The sequence below is a fragment of the Tamandua tetradactyla genome, chromosome 19, assembly GCF_023851605.1.
Source record: "Tamandua tetradactyla isolate mTamTet1 chromosome 19, mTamTet1.pri, whole genome shotgun sequence".
NCBI lineage: Eukaryota > Metazoa > Chordata > Mammalia > Pilosa > Myrmecophagidae > Tamandua > Tamandua tetradactyla.
Window position 1 is genome coordinate 17,147,981 of NC_135345.1, and position 21,256 is coordinate 17,169,236.

General features: G+C 43.0%; 1 protein-coding gene and 1 pseudogene across 1 annotated transcript; one reads left to right on the plus strand and one right to left on the minus strand.

The window, feature by feature from the left end:
* Positions 1-244: 244 nt before the first annotated feature.
* Positions 245-13,638, plus strand: CLRN2 (clarin 2). Its single transcript, XM_077137120.1, has 3 exons — positions 245-815; positions 9,788-9,967; positions 13,243-13,638. The coding sequence occupies exons 1-3, from the start codon at positions 563-565 to the stop codon at positions 13,506-13,508; spliced, it is 699 nt and encodes a 232-aa protein (XP_076993235.1). The 5' UTR covers positions 245-562; the 3' UTR covers positions 13,509-13,638.
* On the minus strand, positions 3,725-5,239 carry LOC143663068 (Y-box-binding protein 1 pseudogene; annotated as a pseudogene).
* Positions 13,639-21,256: the final 7,618 nt, after the last annotated feature.

Here is a 21,256-nt window from a genome sequence, read left to right on the forward strand (position 1 = left end):
ATTAAAAGTCTTGAGATCAGGGGTCATTTCATGATATTAACAATTCTGGGGATTCTGACATTAAGGGGAAGAAACGCCAGGGCACACATCAAAGAGATGGACATTTGATACTGCACATCCTTGGCGATGTTCAAATGCTCATCATTCCATTTGGGCTTTCCTTCTGCTGCAGGCACCTCTTTATTCTCCGATCTGTTTGGTTCTGCCTATTGATGACTTCCTAATCATCCTGAGGTCCACACCAGGGTTACTTAAATACTTGAAACCAGGAACAATTAAGCCCTGTGCTGAAACATTAGTCTAGCGGGAGAGATAGTGTTACTTCCCCCAGTAACCAAGTCCGCTGGAGTCAGGTGAAGATCGCCTCTGTCAAGCTTCCGGATGTGGCAGTAGTAAACACGGGCTGTGAAGGCAAGGATTGAGAGAGGAAGAGGCGGCAGACGTGAACCGGCGTGCTTGGGAAAGCGTATCTTGGAGCAAAGGATTGCTGAGCGTGTGGAAGATGCCCGGGACCCCGCCAGCTGCTGCTCGGAGACTTCGGGGATGAGCTGCGCCTTCTAGAATGCCGGGATGGTTCAAGAAGACGTGGTACGGGCTGGCCTCTCTCCTCAGCTTCTCCTCCTTCATCCTGCTTATCATCGCCCTGGCAGTGCCCCGCTGGCTGAGTGGGAAAATCCTTTGTCAGACTGGAGTCGACCTGGTCAATGCCACCGAGCCTGAGCTGGTCAAATTCATCGGGGACATTTACTACGGGCTCTTCCGAGGGCGGAAGGTGCGGCAGTGCGGGCTCGGGGGCCGCCAGTCCCAATTCACCAGTGAGTATATTTAAGCATGTGAAGTAAGTGCTTTAGAACGGTTACTTTTTTAAAACTCTGTAAGTGCGCTGATGTGTAAATGTGGAGTTGAGTGACTGTTGCCTCCGTCTTGGGCATAATGTCCACAGTGAGTCAAGGGTTCTTGTTTAGCCTCAAGAAGAGACCTCTTTCCATAGTTATAGAGCACTAAAAATAGGTATTTGCCTATTTTTGTAGTTTACCTCCATCAATAATGGCCGTTAAAATACTGAGTGCTTGCTTACATGAGCCAGACATTGTACTTCACAGGGCCTGTCTCATCTAAGCCTTACAACAAACCTATAAGGAAGGGCTATTAATGGTCCCATTTTGCAGAGGAATACATTGAGGCAGGGAGAGGTTAGGTAACTTGCCTAAGGTCACCCAGCCAGGAAACAGCAGAGCTAGACTTTAGACCCAGGCCACATGGGTTCTTTATCACCAACATGCCAGGTGTAGACTGCCTGTCGAGTGAGCCTCCAGGGAGCGCGGTAACTGGTTCTAGTTCTATTTAGGTAAAAACGTCAAAGTCAGAGAGGGAGCAAAAGGGCTCTGCGCCTGGGCTCTGGAGTCTGACCAGCCAGGTTCAAAGTCCAATTCCATGTGTACTGGCTGGGAGACCCGGGGCAAGCAAGGCGTGTGACTGCTCTCCACGACCATGAGTGGGCACAAACGTTAGCTGGCATCCACTGCAGCTTCAGAGCCGCTCGAGGTGCAAACAGTAGAAACCCCGGTGAGGCAGGAATCCAGGAAAGGTTTAGGAAGGGTGGTCTGGCAAAGGAAAAACACCAAAACGAAGAAGGCAATATTCTGTGAGCCTTTAGAGTCAAACAATTACATGTTGCTGCTGCCAAGTGACCTACAAAATCATATTTAATCAACACAATGGCAAATCAAACTGATAAGGAATTTATTATTTCGATCTCTATGTATCAGATTTGTAGTAGTTTTTAGAAGTGTGGTCAGTAAATAGCTTACTAGATGTGGAAAGATAGAAAGCTGGAACCGTTGACAAAAATCATAATACAAATTCATATCACTTATAAATATGAAGAAAATATATGTTTATTAATTTCAAGAAAAGACACTAGCGCAGTTCATAATTATGTCAGTGACATTGAGTGCCTGGGTCTGTAATCTCTAGGTATATTTATATTGACCTTGCAATTAAATTGGACCCTACACATCTGGAAAAGTAGTTCAATTAAAAATATAACATTTAAAGTTAAAAAGACACAAATAAACATGGAAATAAAAATAAAGGAAATGTTTCAAAGGGAACATGCAAACTATATGCAGCACCTGATTTTTTCTCTCTCTCTTTTAAAAAACATATTGTGGTAATATGCATATAACATTAAGTTTGCCATTTGAGCCATTTTAAAGCGTACAAGTCAGTTGTGTTAATTACCTTTACAATGTTATGTTATCATCACCATGATCCCTTATTCAATCCTTTTTTTTTTCACTTTCTATTTTGAAATACTTTCAACCGTACAATTTGAAAGGACAGTCACAAAAATAATGGAGGGGGTCAAGGGTAGTTTAGAGGTAGAATCCTCACCTGTCATGCAGGAGACCCAGGTTCTATTTCTGGCCCAGGCACTTCCCCCAAAAAGAAAACAAAACAAAACAAAAAACAAACTAACAAAAATTCAACAAATGGTGCTGCAATAACAGGATACTCACATGGAAAAATAATGAAATGTGACCCTGCCATACAGCATAATAATAATATTACAAATATAATATTAATAATAATAATACAAACCCCATACAGAGAACTACAACAAACTCCTACACCCACAGTTTAACATATCCACCAATCTTAACATTTTGCCACATTTGCCATGTCATTCTATGTAGCCATCTATGAATCCTCCCCTCTGTCCATATATCTGTCTGTTAGTCTATCAGTCCATTTTCTGAACATTTGAGATGTTATATACATCATGCTCCTGAACATTTAATACTGTCATGTACATTTCCTAAGACCTAGGAGATTCACTTATATAAGTACCTTAAGTGCAGTTAACCAGTTTAAGAAACTTAATATTGATCTGAGGCTTAGAGTTTATATATGCCAATAATGTCTTTTTGAGCCTTTTCGCCTCTCCTTAGATCCCACCCAGGATCATGGATTGCATTTAATTGTCATTGTCTCTTTAATGACTCTTCCTTTTTATTTTTTATTGTGGGAATATATATTCAACATAAACTCTCCCATCCTAACCACTCCCAACATATGTACCATTCAGAGGAATTAATCACATTCAAACTGCTGCAGAACCCTCACTACCTCCCATTACAAAAACTTTCCTATTTGCCCAAACAGCAACCCTGTACCCATTATGCATTAACTCTTCATTCTTGCCTTGGCAACCTGAAATTGGAAACTCTAATTTCAGTCTCTGCAAGCTTACATATTTTCTAATGTTTTCTTTGTAGTTACCACGGGGTTTAAATTTAACACCCTAGATCTATAACAATTTCATTTGCTTCGATAACAAGTTAACTTCAATTGTATACACAAACTATGCTCCTATATCCCTCTGTCCCCCACCTTTGTATAGCTCTTGTCATAAACTATATGTTTATACATCATGAGTCCAAAACTACTGCTGTATCATTATTTTTTGCATTAGCCTTTTAGATCCCATAGGAAGTGAAAGAGTGGAGTTAAGACCAAATATACAGTGGTACTGGTACATATATTTACCCATGTCCTTTCCCTCACCGGAGATCTTCATCTCTTCAGTCTATATCCTACTGTCCTTCCCTTTCAACCTGAAGAGCTCTCTTTAGCATGTCTCATAGAGTGGGTCTACTGGTGACGAGCTCCCCCAGCTTTCGTTTATCTGGGCATGTCTTAATCTCTCTCTCATTTTTTTTTTTTTTTTATTTAAGACCTTTATTAACAGGTGCTTGCAATTTGTTGACTTTTTTGAAAAAATCAAGTTGTAAACTTTTATTACAAATTAAAAATGAGGTTCTTAAAAATCTCAACTTGACCAGATATGAAACAATTTAAAAACCTTTAAAGGTGCATTGAGAAAAACCAGGCTTTTTAAAAAACACGTTTGTCATTACCAAAAAGAGACGCTTTAGGTAAAAATAATAAAAACCCCATGCTGCATAGATATGCAGATAGTTCTAGTTATCTGGTCAACGGGCAAAAAGCAAGCACTTAAGGTCTTCAGCTCCAATCTTTTGTTCATTTCTTATTGCTGGAATTTCATATTCACTTCTTCTTGCTGGATGACTAAACCGGATGATGGTAGAGATGGTAAGCCGGCATTTACTCAGCCCCGCCCTGCTCAGCCTCGGGAGCGGACGAATTCTCAGCTGGTGGATCGGCTGCTTTTGTCTCTTTGCCATCTTGTGGTTTAGGGTTTTCTGGGCGTCTGCGTCGGTAATTGAAGTTACGGGGGTACCGACGTTGAGGTGGCTGCTGACCTTGGGTCTCATCTCCTTGATTTTCCTTATCATCTTCATTGCCATCCTCTCTAGGCTGTCTTTGGCGAGGAGGGCCCCTGCGGAATCGTGGTCTATAACCCCGATACATATTCTGCCTCACTGGTCTACCTTGTTCTCCTGCACCCTGGTTGTCAGCACCCTCCATCACTTCTCCTTGCACAGGAGGGTTGGAATACTGTGGTCGACGCCCATAGGGTCTCCGCATGTAGTAAGGTGGGAATCGTCGCCTGCGGTAGGGCCGGCGTTGTTGGGCCTGGCCTTCGGGAGCACTCTCTGATCCCTCGTTCTTTTCCCCACTCTCACTATTCTGGTAATTTTGCTGGTAATTGCGTGGAGGACCCCTACGACGTGGATAACGTCTATAATGGTTACGGTCTGCTGCGTATTTACTGCCTTGCACTGGAACTCCACCAGGGCCTGTGACGTTTGCTGCCTCCGCCCCCTTTTCTCCTTCAACAACATCAAACTCCACAGTTTCTCCATCTCCTACACTGCGAAGGTACTTCCTGGGGTTATTCTTCTTTATGGCAGTCTGGTGTACAAACACATCTTCCTTGGTGTCATTCCTGTTGATGAAACCATATCCGTTTCTTACATTGAACCATTTTACTGTTCCCAAAACCTTCGTTGCGATGACCTTCTTGTCCCCGCCGGCAGGCGCCGCCGATGTGAGGCCGCCCGGGACGCCGCTCCCTGCGCCGCTGCCCGTGGTGCCGGGCTTGGTGTCGGCAGCGCTGAGGGCGGGGGCGGCAGGGGGGGCGGCAGGCGGCTGCTGGGTCTCGGCCTCGCTGCTCATGATTGCGGTGATGGTGACTAGGGCCGGCTGCGGCAGCTGCGGCTCCTCCCGGGGTGTGATGGTAACTAGGCCGGCGGCGGCGGTGGGGCTGCTCAGGGCTCTCTGGGGTCCGCTCTCCGCTCCCGCTACCGATCGAACTTCTCTCTCATTTTTGAAAGATGGTTTTACTGGATATAGAATTCTTGATGAGCAATTTTTTGCTTTTAGCACTTATGTGTCGTCTCATTGCCTTCTTGCCTCTATGGTTTCCAATGATAAATCCACATGTGATCCTATCGAGGCTCCCTTGTATGTGGCACGTTGCTTCTCTCTTGTGGCTTTCAGAATTCTTTCTTTAGCTTTGCATTTGACAGTTTGATTATAATATGCTGTACTGCACGTCTATTTGCATATATCCTTGTTTACAGTTTGAGTGTCTTAAATGGGCCTATTCATGTTTTTTGTTAAATTTGGGAAGTTTTCAGCTATTATTTCTTTGAAGACTCTCTTTGTCCCTTTCTCTTTTTCTTCTTCTGTGACTCCCGCGATGTATATATTGATACACTTGATTACATCCCACAGGCTCTATTCACTTTTCTTCATTTTTTTCTTCCTTCTACTTCTCAGACTGGATGATTTCAATTGTCTTATCTTCAAGTTCACTGATTGTTTTTTCTACCGCTCCAATCTGCTGTTGAACCCCTCAAGGGAATTTCTCATTTCTATTACTATGTTCTCCAGTTGTTTGGTTCCTTTTCATAATTTCTCTCTATTGATATTTTCTTTGTGTTCATCTATTTCTTTTCTCATTTCCTCTAATTCCTTGTCCATGTTTTCCTTTAGCTCCTTGAGCATACTTAGGAGCATTTTTAAAAAACATTTTGTTGGTATATCCCAGTTCTGATCTTCTTCATCAGTGGTTTCTAATGTTTTAAACTTTTCCTTTGCCTGGGCTATCATTTCACGGTTCTTTATATGTTTTTTAGTCATTTGTTAAAACCTGGACATTTTGATGATATTGCAAGGTATCACTAGAATTTAGGTTCTGAAGTGCCTATTACTTAAGTTTGCATCTAGCTAGTGTTATGACAGAGTTTTCCTTGAATACCAAGAACTAACAAAAATGAAGAAGGGAAAAAAGAAAACACCTTTCCGAGACTTTGCAGAATGATCTGTGCCCAGTGCTCTGGATCAGGGGTTATCCATGCAAATAATTTGGAGAATAGTTCCAGGCCAAAGTGTAGTGGCCTCTCTGAGCCTTGCTGTCTGTGCATCTTGTCTTGGGCATGCATGTGTGGCCTTAAGAATTCCCCCATTTACATGGATACAAATGTCTCATCTTCCCTAGGAAACATCTTGCTCATGATCCCAGACACTGCGCTGTATGTCCTACAGCCAAACCAAGGACCTAAACTGGGAACTGGAGCAGCCAAGCCTGTGAGAGGAGGGGGGAAGGGTCAGCCAGGGCAGCACAAAATCCTAATGCTTTTAAGTATCCTTTTTCCTGATCAAAGCCTTGCAAAAGGCTTTGAAAACCTTTAACTGTTTTTTTATGTTTTTAGTTTTTGGGAGCTTTGAGAAGGATGTTTCTGCCAGTTTTTGCTAGTGGTTGAAAGTTTCTATGAGGGAGGATGGAGCCAGAAAGCTTTTGGCTCCACCCCAGCACCTGATACTGCACTGGAACTGGCTGCTGTCAAGAACTCCCTGGAGACAATTGGTGAAATCTGAATGGGGTGTGAGCATTAAAGGCAGCAGAGCCAAAGTAATGATTCTGATGGTTGTATTGAGGATACATCAGGGAGCAACCTTTTAGAGGAGATAAGCCCCAATGTGCTCAGTGATAAAGGGGAATAGGTTGCTGCTTCTCTTCAGATGGTTCTTCAGATGGCTTAAGACTGTTGTGCCATTCTTGCAATTTTTCTGAAGCTTGAGATTGTTTCAAAACCACACAAAAACACATTTTAAAGGGGGAAAATGGCACCATTTTTTAGAGTTGTAGGTAATGGAAATTAACAAAGCCGTTGAAGGGTATGAGAGATTCCATAGCATCAATATTCTTAAGACTAATTAACAAGACTGTCCTTAGGGAATATACTATAAATAGCTCATGATAATTAGATAGCACAACAGGTTACCATGATAATCACCTTCTTGTATACTAGAGAATTTATTTATCTGTAATGTTTACAATAGTTATCTGTCTCCACCCCTTTAGAATATAAGGCCCCAAGGGCAAGGGTGTTGTCACTGACATATCCGAAGTCCCTAGAACAGTATCAGACACATAGAAGATGCTCAAAAACATTTGTTAAATGAATAACAATAAAGTAAGTTTAAACTCATTGTTACTGACTATTCATATGCAAGACGTCAAACATGTAACATATTGTCACTAATCCTCGCAACCCTACCAGTTACCAGAACTCGGAGGCTCAGAGAGGTTAAGTGATTTGCTCAATGTCACAGAGCCATTGAATATAGGAGCCAGGTTCCAACCAGGCCTATCTGGCTCCTGAAAATTAAACTGCTAGCAGTGAAACTGCTTTGCTAGATGTTGCCAAACAACTCTCTAACAAGGTAATGTAAATTAATATTTCTACAAGGTCTGGGATGCCTCTGTCCCCACACAGTCATTAATGCTGGGTATTGATGACCTCCTGATCTTTGCCAACCACGTGACACCATCTATTTTAAGAGTTTGGTGAGGATTACTCTGTTAGTCTTGGATCCTAAGGATTGAATGGGCAACGAAGGGAATAACGAAACCAACTAGTCAACAGGGTAGCGTGTTTGGAATAGAAACATCTGGGGGATTAGGAAGAAAAAATAAACTAACTAATAGACATTGTGATAGAAGTGAAGCAGAAAGAAGAAATAAACCTTCCAAAGAAAAATCCCTTTGAAAGAAGATCATTTTCCAGGGTGAAGTTTCTAATGTCAATGGAACAACCATGTGGAAATAAAGATACATTGAGATACAGAACTGGAAAGTTAGATCAGAAGTAAGGGTGTAAATGGGGAGTGTCTGGAAACTTGTGTGGGGAGAAGGATACCTTAGAGTGAACGAAAGGAGCACAGCCTTGTAGTCAGGTTGGGGGGGGGGGGCTCCAGCCTCTGGTGAACAAGGCAGGAAAATCAGCAAAAAGGAGCCAAAGGAGCAAGGGTCAGAGTGGGAGTAGAGCCAAGGAAGCTGGGAGTTCAGGCTGGAGGGGACAACAAATGAGGGACTGGTTAGTGCTAGCAAGTGAAGTTGCAGGGAGTTGGGAGCTCAAATATGGACCCAGATTTTTTTTTTTTTTTGCATGGGCAGGCACCAGGAATTGAACCTGGGTCCTCTGGCATGGCAGGTGAGAACTCTGCCTGCTGAGCCACCGTGGCCCGCCCTGGACCCAGATTTGGCCAGAAGTTGAGCAAACAACTTTAGAGTGGTTTCGGAGGACTGGGTGTGCTCAGGAATTCTGTAGTTTTCATAATTTGAAAATTTTCATTTTTAACTACTGAAAACAGAGTCTCCAAGCTCTCTATTCTCTCTATAGTACATAGAATTATAATCTTATATAGAGTTCAGGGTCACCTTGACCGAAGACAAGGGATTTAATGTCTTGAAGGCTGTGGGTAAAGTGGGTTAATCGATTCAACCTCTTATCCTTATTGTGAGATTGAAGGTGATGGATGAAAGGGCTCTGCCAGTGTCTGTACTTGGTAAATGTTAATTAGCCTCAATTCTTACCCAGTTGTTACTATCCCCAGTGGACTGATGAGGAAACTGAGGCTCTGAGAAGTCACATCACTTTTCCAAGTCACAGGGTAAAAATAATGACAGCAATAACCACAGCTGCCATTTCTGGGAACTGACTCTTTCCCAGGCAGTATTTGAGGCACTCTATGTTAGATCATTTCACCTTCACAGTTAGGATGTGGTGGCAAATACAGAGAAAACGAATGCAAATGAATATTTCCCTAAATTATCCTGCCACATTAATATGGGGAAAAAATACAAATTAATATTTTAATACAGTATTTGCCAATGTGAGAATTAAGTGTCCGACACACAGGGGACATTATCTACTTCACTAAGTAATTATGAGACCTCCAAGATGATGCATAAGGAGCAGCTAGCTTTGTATTAGTACCCAGTAAGTGGGCCTTATTAATCCTACATACTTCATTTGCTACCCACAGCAATCTTGAGGGTGAATAGGGAGAGGTAAGGTTTAGAAGAGCCCCATTTTATAGTTGTGGCAAAAGACCAAAGCTGGGATTCGAACTCAGATTTTTAAATGCCAGCCTCACTTTGCTGCACCCTGCTACACTCTTCACAGATCCCTCCTGCCCTGCTGATTTAGTGAAGGCAGCTCTCAGACCAACCCAGGTCAAGGCTCTGAGATCCCTCAAACCACCTTTCTTTGGGGTTTATGTTCATAAACTCAGACAAGATCCCAGAGCTGCAAGGTCAATGCAACTGAAGCTAGCCAGCAGGGGCACCCTTTGATTTTGCATCCACCCTACGGAAGAGAGGCTTGCTGGTCAACCTGCAAGTGGTGACCGTGGAGGTCATGTATTCAGCTTATGCAGTCTCCTGCTTTCTGAAAGCCCAGGACTTGCAGCCTTCCCCCACCACATGGCCCTCTATTAGAGCCTTCGTGGTGACAAGCATAGCATGGGCTGAGATTGAAACGTGGACTGTCTCTTCTCTCCCCAGTCTTCCCACACCTGGTGACGGAGCTGAACACAGGCCTTCACGTGATAATTCTGCTGCTCCTCTTCCTGGCCTTGGCCCTGGCTCTGGTCAGCATGGGATTCGCCATTCTCAACATGATCCAGGTCCCGTACCAGGCAATCAATGGCCCCGGGGGTATCTGCCTGTGGAATGTCCTTGCAGGTAAGGATGGCCTCGAGGGAGAGGAAACCATGCCCCCACCAACTACCTGGGCTTCCTGGTAGTCAGATAGCAGTGTGAAGGGCTTAAAACGCCCACCACTTATTGAGCTTCAGTTACCTGAATCTGTGACCTTCTTGATGGCCATGGATTTCCCCTCTACTTACAGTTGCAGCATCTGTCACAATAAAGAACCAAATGGTGAGAGAACATGAGTGGCCGAGGGCTTAGAGCAGAGAAGGGAGTTGTCTTAGTTTTCTAGGGCTGTTTAACAACATACCACAAAACAGGTGGCTTAAAACAACAGATATTTATTCTCTCAGAGTTCTAGAAGTCCAAAAGCATGGTGTCAGCACGGGCATGCTCCCTCCAGGAATCTTTACTTGACTCTTCCAGCCTCTAATGGCTGCCAGCTTCCCTGGTCATTCCCTGGCTTGTAGCTGCATCGCTCCAATTTCTGCCTCTGTCTTCACATGGCTGTCTTCCTGCTGTGTATATCTCTGAGTTGCCAAATTCCCTCTCCGTTTGGGGACAGCAGTCATTGGATATAGAAGCCCATGCTAATCCAGTGTGACCTCATCTTCAGAGTCCCTGCTTCCCACGAGTTCCAGGTAGATATGGGGAGGGGGGGAGCTGTTGAACCTACTGCAAGGTGAGGCTAAAAGAGAGAGGACAGAAAGCTGTAGTAGGGAAGGGCAGGGACTGTGGCAGGAGGTGAGGAGATGGAGCTGCTGCCACTGAGGCTCAGAAGACCTTCCATAAGACAACAGAAGTGAGGAAGGAGTCCTGTGAGCAAAGGGCCATCTGCCAAAAATCAGGTCCAAAAACACGTCAGCTGTGACGGCGGGGGGATGAGCGCCATCTAGCGGCCAATGCCTTTGCAGCCCCTCCGTCCCTCCTGGGGCACAGTAAAACAGAGATGGCTCGTTGGTTGACCTCTCTCTCCTGTCACCTCCCCAAACACCTCCCCTGTCATTGCTGAACCACCCCCATATACTAAGGGCCACTTACTGAGCATCTTCTAAAAGACAGGCATGGACCCGGGGGAATTTACGTGCCTTATTTCTTTTAAACCTCACAACCACTCTTGGAGGAGGTATGATAGGACCCCTATTTACAGATGCAGAGCCTGAGGCTCAGAGAAGTTAAAAGTCCATTCAAGGTCATACAGCAATGAGCAGCAGAGATGGGATTTAATCCCAGCTATAATTAATGCTAAGCCCTTTTCCTTTTCATGAACCCATGGTATCATTTACAACCATTGTGACCTATTTTTTGAGCTAAAAATTAGGACGAAAGAGGTCTGCACATGTATATATGCATTTGACAAATCATCTGTAATAAAAATAACAAAATCCCAAGGAATGTCTAAAATTCCAGGTCAAATGGTGATAGTACCATATAGAGGCAATAACTCATCACTGCCTTTGCTTTAGCTAGGGTGGCCACAGGGAATGCTATTTTATCATGTACTGTAATGTAACTTCAATATATCAATTATTTTGTATTTGCCCATGTTTGCAGACTGACGACCACCCTGTAGGATTACTTACACCCACGGTTCAGCCCCATTTGGACTGCAAGTGTCTTGTCTGCCTTAGCATGAATCCGAGGCGGCTGATATGTTGAAAATGCTCAATCTTCTTTATTAAATAAATGCTTGTATCTGTCAACTTCCTTCCACAGAGAAATAGCACTCTCATCTGCTACTGATGAAAGTATAGGACAAGAGGCAATTTGAGAAGACTTTGCCATCAAAAGGCACAAAAATGTGAATACTCTTGGATAGAGCAATTCCACATAAAGTATTTGTGTTAAAGAATAAGTGGACAAGAGCACAAAGTTCCTTCACTTTATAATATCGAAAAAGTTAAAATAATCTAACTATCCAGAAATAAGATCATACTTAAATAAATTATAGTATATCCCAGAATAAACTATTAGGCACCAGTATATTGTGGTGCTGTAAGAAAAATAGAGAAATGTTCAAGTGAAGGGAAAAAGCCAGTTTAACACAGGAAGATGTTAAATAATAGGGTGCATGGGTGGTTCAGTGGTAGAATGCTCCCCTGCCATGTGGGAGAGACCCAGGTTCAATTCCTGGCTCATGTCTACCACCACCCCAAAAAAAGAGAACCCCATAATACCTGTTTTGTTAAACAGAGAAATGTAAAGAAATATACCAAAATGTTCAAAAACTTTATACCCAGTTTTTGGGATGAAAGTAAATTTGTGTTTTCTTTTTCGTGATATTCTCCGGTGTCCAAATTTTCTTCAATAAGATGTAATAATCTGGAAAAGGCATAATAAGGACTTTTTAAATGCAATTTATTGATAGTTCAATTATAAAAATATGCCTTCATCAGTTGTAACAAATGTATCACCCCAATGCAAGGTGTTAATAATAGGGTGGTATATGGGAAGGGTGGTATAAAAAAAGGGAAAAATGCAATTTATTGAGATGTATTCACACACAATACATCTAAATACTTTTGTAACTAATGAAGATGGAAGCAAAAGAGGGGGGGGGAGATGTCAGTTCAAGCACGTTAGGGTTAGTAGGTAGAGATTGGAATCCTTCTGATCTACCTTTCTCTACTTTCTTTTCCTTCTTGGATGGCCTTCCTGCCCTTATCTTCTCTTCTTATCCTTAAGTATGGAAAGAGGAAAGCAAGAGCTTCACCCTAGGCTGAAATCCCATCTTCCCACATAGTCCTCAGGTCTACCGAGCAAGCATATGAGATTTAGATAACATATTTGAGTTTCTCCAAATGTGGCTCCCTAGAAAGAATGGTACTGGATAAGGGGAAAAATTATAGGGATGGATATTCGAAGTCGATCTGATACATAGCTTATTTTCTTACTCACCCACAACCCTCCCTCTCCCTTTTCACACTGTTTGAGGTCATCTGCAGCTTTTAAGAGGAGCTTAAGGGATGGTGTGATGGTGGCTCAGTGGCAGAATTCTTACCTGCCATGCTGGAGACCCGGTTCAATTCCTGGTGTCTGCCCATGCAAAAAAAAAAAAAAAAAAAAAATCAAGTGAAGGTTTTTCCTCCCCTGGGGAGTGCCCTGCTCACCCCCTTCAAGCATGTACTTTTGCGATGCATTAAACTTTTCTTTGCTGTATTAAAAAAAAAAAAAAAAGCAAGTTAAAATTTGCATTGCCTGTATAATAGAGCGAGTTTGTTATAGGTACCACAGAAATGCCACTTCATATACACTTAGTGACATCTGCAAAACTGAGCTGTGAGTAAAGTGACGCGTTTGGGTTTCAGGTGGGGTGGTGGCATTAGCCATCACCAGCTTCATGGCTGCGGTGAAATTGCATCGCCTGACCGAGCGAATCGCCAACTTTCAGGAGAAGCTCTTTCAGTTCGTGGTGGTGGAAGAACATTATGAAGTGTCGTTTTGGATCTGCGTGGCCAGCGCCTCAGCCCATGCGGCCAACTTGCTTGTGGTGGTGATCAGTGAAATTCCCCTCCCTGAGATTAAGACTAAAATAGAAGAGGCAACAGTCACAGCAGAAGATATCCTGTACTAAGCGCCTTCTCCTGCTCACGCCATTTCCTAAATCAGTTCTGGAGGGGAGTGGACGCATGTTTTGTTTTGTTTTTTTCAGCCTCCATGCTCAAGAACGTCCATGTTCTTGGCAGCAAGAAGAAGAAGGAAGCATGGCCAGAAAATAAAGAACTTTTCCAGAATCTGTGGCATCCCTGCACTTCTCTCTCAGCCACCTGTGCTTGAAGAGGTTCCGTAATAGGGGACGGTCCTCACACAGCTTCCTGCCTTTCCCTGTGACCCACTCATAAACCCTCTGCTCAGGACTAGATCTGTTACCCTGTCTGCTAGGACCAGATGAGAATGTGGGCTGAGTGCCTGGAGCTAAAACTCATCCTGTAGCGGATAGTGATCTTACCAGCACATTCCTTCCACAATCCTGTCCTCCACCCCACCCCAGCATATGTAGACACGTGAGGAAGACTGTCTGGCTAAAGTGTGTACACTTTATGGCGCCTGGTCCACACCTGCTGTGCTACCTGTTCCCAGCAGAGAGGGAGCAGGGTCTCTTGCCTAAAGCACGCACACAGGGAGGCATGCACATAGCCCACCTCCCTGCATCGGCTGCAGAGTGAGACCCACTGCCCGTAGTAGGGCTGCTGCCCAGTTGTGAAGCCCAGTTCTCTGTCTCTTCTCTATGTGAGTAAAGGCTGTTCCATCTGATGCCAGTGTGAGTCATGCTCTTATTGGCAACCCTGATGCCTGCAAACCATGAAGTAGGTTGGGACCTAAGGCCCATTGTCATACTCTTGCTACCCTCCATGCACTGACACTCCCTCCTTGTATGAGGGAATAGGCATCTCTCTCTCTCTGAATGACAGGTCCTGGTCTAAGAGTCGGGGGCCTCAGTTTAAGCCTCAATCCTGCCACTTGCCAACTGTGTGTGACTTGGAAAGTTCACTAATATCCATTCGTCAGTTTTCTCACCTGTAAAATGGGGATAAAAATAATCTTAGGCATTTATCATGACCTTAAATGGATGTTGCTACTGCCACCCTTTGTATACTATAGTGTAATCTATAAATATAAAGTATTATGTAATCTGATATATGTCCATAGATTCCTGGTCTGTCCCACACAATATTAGGTGGGGAAGTGAAGAAGAATATAATGGTCCTGTGCCCTAGAATCAACTGATCTTTCTACATGTCACAGGAATGTGATGGCAACAGAAATACCCAGAATGAAAATAACTAACATTTACGGAGGAGTTGTTACGTTCTCAGCACTGTTCTAAGGGTTTTGTATCTAGTAATTCATTAGGTCCTCACTGCAAACTTAGGCGGTAAATACTATTTTATCCCCAATTTACAGTTGAAGAAACTCAGGCCTAAGGAGGTTGGGTAACTTGCTGAAGGTGGGGAATTGAATTCAGGAAGTCTACAAATGGATTTACACTTTTAAACGCTTTGTTAATCTGTTTCATGATGTATGAGCAATTACAACCCAATATGATAAACACTGTAGCAGCACATACTTAAAGGACAGCTGAAGGGATTAATTCTTCGGGATGGTGTATTGGGTTAAATCGTGTTCCCCAAAAGGTATGTTGAAGTCCTCACCCCCTCAGAATGGAATCTTATTTGGAAATAGGATCTTTGAAGATGTGGCTAGTTAGAATGAGGCCCAAGGTAGTAGGATGGGCCCTCATTCAGTATGACTAGCGTCCTTCTGAGAAGAGGAAATGTTATCACACAGACACAGGAGTAGAAGGCCATGGGAAGTGGAGGCAGAGGGTAGGGTGGAGGCAGAGCGACAGAGGGTCCAGTGATGCATCTCCAAGTCAAGGAGCACCAAGGATTGCAGAAAGGCAAGGAAGGATTCTCCCGCACATGTTCCAGATGGAGCCTCACCCTGCCAACCCCTTCATTTCAGACTTCTGGCCTCCAGAACTGTGAGACGATAAATTTCTGTTGTTTCAAGTCATCTAGTTTGTGGTGATTTGTAACTGCAGCCCCAGAAAACTAAGTCAGATGGGGGATGGTTTTAAGAAAATGTCCAAAGTTGACATTTGATCTGAACCTTGAAAGAGGAGTAGACTTTTTCCAGTGGTGAAGGAGGCAGAATTGGAGAAGGGCATCCCAGGATGTGTAAATAATGAGTGTGGGCACAGGGCATGGAATTACAAGGAGGGTTTAGAAGCATGTGAATACCCAGTGGGCTCAGACTGTTGCTGTACGTACCTGTTGGATAAACTCAATGTTTCTGTATCGGGTTCTCCTAAGTGGCACACAACTCTATTGATTGGTTTTACCACATTACCAACTGAGATGAGTCCTTTCCCAGGATCCTAGTGTTTTAGTTTGTAAAAGCTGCAGAAAGCAATATACCAGAAATGGAATGGCTTTTAAAAAGGGAATGTATTAAGTTGCAAGTTTACAGTTCTAAGGCCATGAAAATGTCCAAATGAAGGCACTGACAAGAAGTTACCTTCACTCAAGAGAAGCTGATGGTGTCTGGAACCCCTCTGTCAGCTGGGAGGGCACATGGCGACATCTACCAGCTTTCTCTCCCAGCTTCTTTAACAGCTCTCTTCAGGAGCATTTTAGTTCAATACTTGGTCACTGTATGTACAGCTCATCCTGAGTGTACTGAAATGCTGTATTTCCCACAACTGGAAAAAAACTCACCTCCTGCCTAATGCTTCAAAGCAGGCTTGACAGTGGCTGAAAAGTCAAACAGGAAATTATCAGTGTGTTTGAGGTGAGGCCCAGCCCTTCCCATCCTCCATTTCTTCCTTTATAAAACTAGAAAGCTGTATTACATGAGAACAGTCTCCTTTCAGTGTAGGCTAGGCACTTTATGTACCTGCTCCCTAAATCTGACAGCAATTATTCCAGGTCTATATTATTGTCTTTATTTTATAGAATGGCTTAATTTGTGTTCAAAGAACTTACTCAAGGCCACATTGCTAATAAATATTGGAGAAAGGGTTCGACCCTAATCTATATAATGTCAAGGGTACATTCTTTCCCTGATGCCATTATTTTCCTCCTCAAATGACTTTGAAGTTTCCTTCCTCAGAGTCTCTGCAAATGGCTGTGCAGGTTGCACCCTGAACAAGGGAGGTACAAGTAAGGGTACAAGGTAATTGAAAACTCTAGTCCATGTTCTCCCTGGCTTGCAAGTCCTGGTCCCTCCATGAAGCTTCCATCCAAACGGGGTGCCCTTATGCTCCCAAAGATGCCTTAGGGGCCCCCCCATCCCTTCCAACCAACCAGACCATGTAAAGTTAAAACCTCAATCACAATATTATTATTATTTTATTTTATGGTGAAAAAAACTCACATTTCGATTTTGCCAGCTGGATTCAGTTGAGATGATTCCAATTTTGTTGGCCACGTCCAAAGCATCCTAGTCAGGAACCAGTTGAAGACAGCCTTCTTCCCTCCACCAGGCCTGATCAGGGTGTTGACCTTGGCCACATCAATGTCATAAAGTTTCTTCACAGCCTGTTTGACCCGATGCTTCTTGGCCTTGACGCCCTCAATGAACACAAGTGTGTCATCTTCAACCTTCCTCATGGCTGATTCAGTGGTCCGGAGGAGCTTGATGATGGCGTGGTGGTCAAGTTGGTTTCTCCCGGGGGTGCTCTTCCAAGGATATGTGGGTTGTCTTCTAAGACACACTGTCTTGGGATGGCAGAATGCAGGTGAAGTGCAGATCCTCTCTTTGTGTGTGGCTGTGGACACCTTTCAGTGCTGCCCTCTTGGCTCTCAAAGCCTTTGCTTTGGCTTTGTTTTGGGGGAGGAGCAGGGGCTTCCTTCTTCGCTTTCGGCACGATCTTTGTGAAAAAAAACCACAATATTATTTTAAGACATCGGTTCGAGTATGATGATGGTGATTCACTGTGATATGTCCATTAAAAATTCCATGACACTGACAAGTTGTTTTTCACACCAACGGCAGTGCAAGGGACCAAAGCCCACGAAATGGAGTTGTAATTCTGAAAAGTAATGAGTTATCAGTTAATGAAGTCCTGATCTATGTTCACCCTGTGAAAACTGAGTAATATGTAATTTTGATTAATGAAAATATACCAATAAAATATATAATTAATCAGAGACTTTTGAATAGCAAAACGCCTTCCATGTCAAATCCGAGCAGAGTAATGTTGCAAACATACCTCTCTCTCTTTCAAGAAAAATTGGAAATTCCCTGAAAATTGGATTAAATAATTTGTCACACTTTTAAGGAATGTAATTTTAAAAATGGCATGTCTTTCATTTTAAAAATCTCATTTTCTAAATCATCCAACTACAATGCAGTAGTTTATGGTTAACAGGAACTAATGCATGCTTTAGCAAAAGTTTACAGCATAATCTCAAAGGCCAATTGTATGAGTTTCCTCTTGCTGCTCCAACAAATTCCCACAGCCTTGAAGGCTTAAAGCAAATTTATTTTCTTAAGACTTTTGGAGGTCAAAGGTCCAAAATGGGTCTTACTGGGCTAAAATAAAAGTGTGGGCAGGACTGCACTCCTGCCAGAGTCTCTAGAGGAGACTATTTCCAGGCCTTCTCTAGCTCCTAGAAGCCACCTTGGCTCATACCCCTTCTCCATCTCCCAGCAATCACATAATTCTGACCACGGTAGGGATGACTCTGCCCCCTCCCCTCACCTCCTTCTTATAAGACTCCTGTGATTGCTTCCGGGTCAAGATGGCGGCTTAACAACGTGCGCATTTTAGTTCGTCCTCCAGAACAACTACTAAATAACCAGAAACAATACAGAACAGCTCCTGGAGCCACAATAGTGACTGGACACACAGTGTACCCCAGTCTGGACCAGCTGGACCGGCTGCGAGCCTCCCCAGAACTGTGAGTTCCCAAAGCTGCGGCAACCAGCACCCCTCCCCCACAGGCTGCTTCCCAGAGGGGAAAGGAAAGGACTTTACCAGCAGCAGGGACTTGGCACAATCAAATGCCAATTGTGGAACTAATTAACAAATTCTGACTACTAAAAATAGGCCCCCAGCTTAGGTGAACCTGATCAAAGCGGAGGTTGCTCATTTTTGTCCCAGCACCAAGGGGGCAGGACTGACAGAAAAAGGGGGAAAAAAAAAAAGAAGGAAACAGAGGTTTTTGTGGCTGTGTATCTACAAAGGCTGGACTGCCTCTGGATACAGTGGCAGAACTTTTCAGGCTGCAATTGCCCCAGGCATAGGCAGAAGTGAGCTCTTTTGGGGGCTTATCTGGAGCTTGTGCCTTCCCCAGGGGAGGGGTGAAGCCCCACCCAGGTGGAATCCCTCCGTCAAGGAATTCAGACACCAGGGCTTGGTAATTTGAAGCCATTAAAACCAGCCTACAACCTCTCCTCTGTCTCCACCACGCCCCCAGCAGAGAGAGTCTGCCAAAGTTAAAAGTACTGCATCATCTTATGCTGGTGCGACCTGCAGTCAGACAAGCACCATATACTGGGCAGGATAAGAAAAACAGAGTCCAGAGACTTCACAGGAAAGTCTTTCAACCTGCTGGGTCTCACCCTCAGGAAAAACCGAGACAGGTGACTCTTTCCTCCTGATAGGAGGCCAGTTTGGTCTGGGAAAATCTGACTGGGGTCTATAATATCTAAGTAGACCCTCCTAAGTGTGTGGGGGGGAAAGGCACCACACAAGCAGGGCAAGAAACAAGAAAACAAGAACTGAAAAATTCTCCTCTGTTAAACAAAACTTAAGCTAAAGGTCCAGATAAAGCTGAACAGAATGTCAAAGAACAGATAGACAACAAATTCAACCAGCAAGAAAACTCTAGATAAAAGAAGTGAAAGCAATCTCCAGAATAAACTAAATAAGGTAATTAAATGCCTAGACGCCAGCAAAAAATAACAAATCACACTAGGAAAATTGAAGATATGGCCCAGTCGAAGGAACAAACCAACAATTCAAATGACATACAGGAGCTGAAACAATTAATTCAGAATGTACGAACAGACATGGAAAACCTCATCAAAAACCAAATCAATGAATTGAGGGAGGATATAAAGAAGGCAAGGAAAGAACAAAAAGTAGAAACTGAAAGTCTGAAAAAAACAAATCACAGAACTTATGGGAATGAAAGACACAGTAGAAGAGATGAAAAAAAATAATGGAAACCTACAATGGTAGATTTCAAGAGACAGAACATAGGATTTATGAACTGGAGGACGGAACATCTGAAATCCGACAAGAAACAGAAACTATAGGGAAAAAAATGGAAAAAGTTGAGCAGGGACTCAGGGAACTGAAAGACAATATGAAGCACATGAATATGCATGTTGTGGGTGTCCCAGAAGGAGAAGAGAAGGGAAAAGGAGGAGAAAAACTAATGGAGGAAATTATCACTGAAAATTTCCCAACTCTTATGAAAGACTTAAAATTACAGATCCAAGAAGTGCAGCGTACCCCAAAGAGAATAGATCCAAAAAGACATACTCCAAGACATTTAATAATCAGAATGTCAGAGGTCGAAGAGAAAGAGAGGATCTTGAAAGCAGCAAGAGAAAAGCAATCCATCACATACAAGGGAAGCCCAATAAGACTATGCGCAGATCTCTCAGCAGAAACCATGGAGGTGAGAAGACAGTGGGATAATATATTTAAATTATTAAAAGAGAAAAACTGCCAACCAAGAATTCTATATCCAGCAAAATTGTCCTTCAAAAATGAGGGAGAAATTAAAACATTTTCAGACAAAAAATCACTGAGAGAATTTGTGACCAAGAGACCAGCTCTGCAAGAAATACTAAAGGGAGCACTAGAGACAGATAGGAAGACAGAAGAGAGAGGTGTGGAGAAGAGGGTAGAAAGGAAGACTATGAGTAAAGGTAAAAAGAAGGAAAATTAGATATGAAATATAAAATCCGGAAGGCAAAAGTAGAAGAAAGTACTACCCATGCAATAATAACACTGAATGTTAATGGATTAAACTCTTCAATCAAAAGACATAGTCTGGCAGAATGGATTAAAAAACAGGACCCATTTATATGCTGTCTCTACTCAAAGGACACGAGGCCAAGGACACAAATGGACACTTACACACCAATGTTTATAGCAGCATTATTAACAATTACCAAGAGATGGAAGCAGCCAAAATGCCCATCAATAGACAGTTGGCTAAACAACTGTGACATTTACATAAGATGGAATATTATGCAGCTGTAAGACAGAATAAAGTTATGAAGTATGTAACAACATGAAGGACCTTAAGGAAATTATGCTGAGTGTGATTAGCCATAAACAAAAGGACAAATACTGTATGGTCTCACTGATATGAACTGACATTAGTGAATAAACGTGGAATATCTCCTTGGTAACAGAGACCATCAGGAGACAGAAATAGAGTAAGATATTGGGTAATTGGAGCTGAAGGGATACAGATTGTACAACAGGACTGAATATAAAAACTCAGAAATGGACAGCACAATATTACCTAACTATAATACAATTATGTTAAAACACTGAATGAAGCTGCATATGAGAATGATAGAGGGAGGAGGACTGGGGCATAAATGAAATCACAAAGAAAGATAGACGATAAAGATTGAGATGGTGTAATCTAGGAATGCCTAGAGTGTATAATGATAGTGACTAAATGTACAAATTTAAAAAATGTTTTTGCATGAGGAAGAACAAAAGAATGTCATTACTGCAGTGTGCTGAAAATAGATGGTACTTAATATTTAAAAATTTCAACTAATGTGTGAGACTAAAGCAAAAAACGTTTGTTTGGTACAAATCTATACTTTGATTAGTGC

Excerpts from the sequence above, each read along its gene's own strand:
- CLRN2 (XM_077137120.1), top strand. The coding sequence starts at position 563 with ATGCCGGGATGGTTCAAGAAGACGTGGTACGGGCTGGCCTCTCTCCTC. Across the intron at positions 816-9,787 it reads CCGCCAGTCCCAATTCACCA|TCTTCCCACACCTGGTGACG; the intron begins GTGAGTATATTT and ends TTCTCTCCCCAG. Across the intron at positions 9,968-13,242 it reads CCTGTGGAATGTCCTTGCAG|GTGGGGTGGTGGCATTAGCC; the intron begins GTAAGGATGGCC and ends TTTGGGTTTCAG.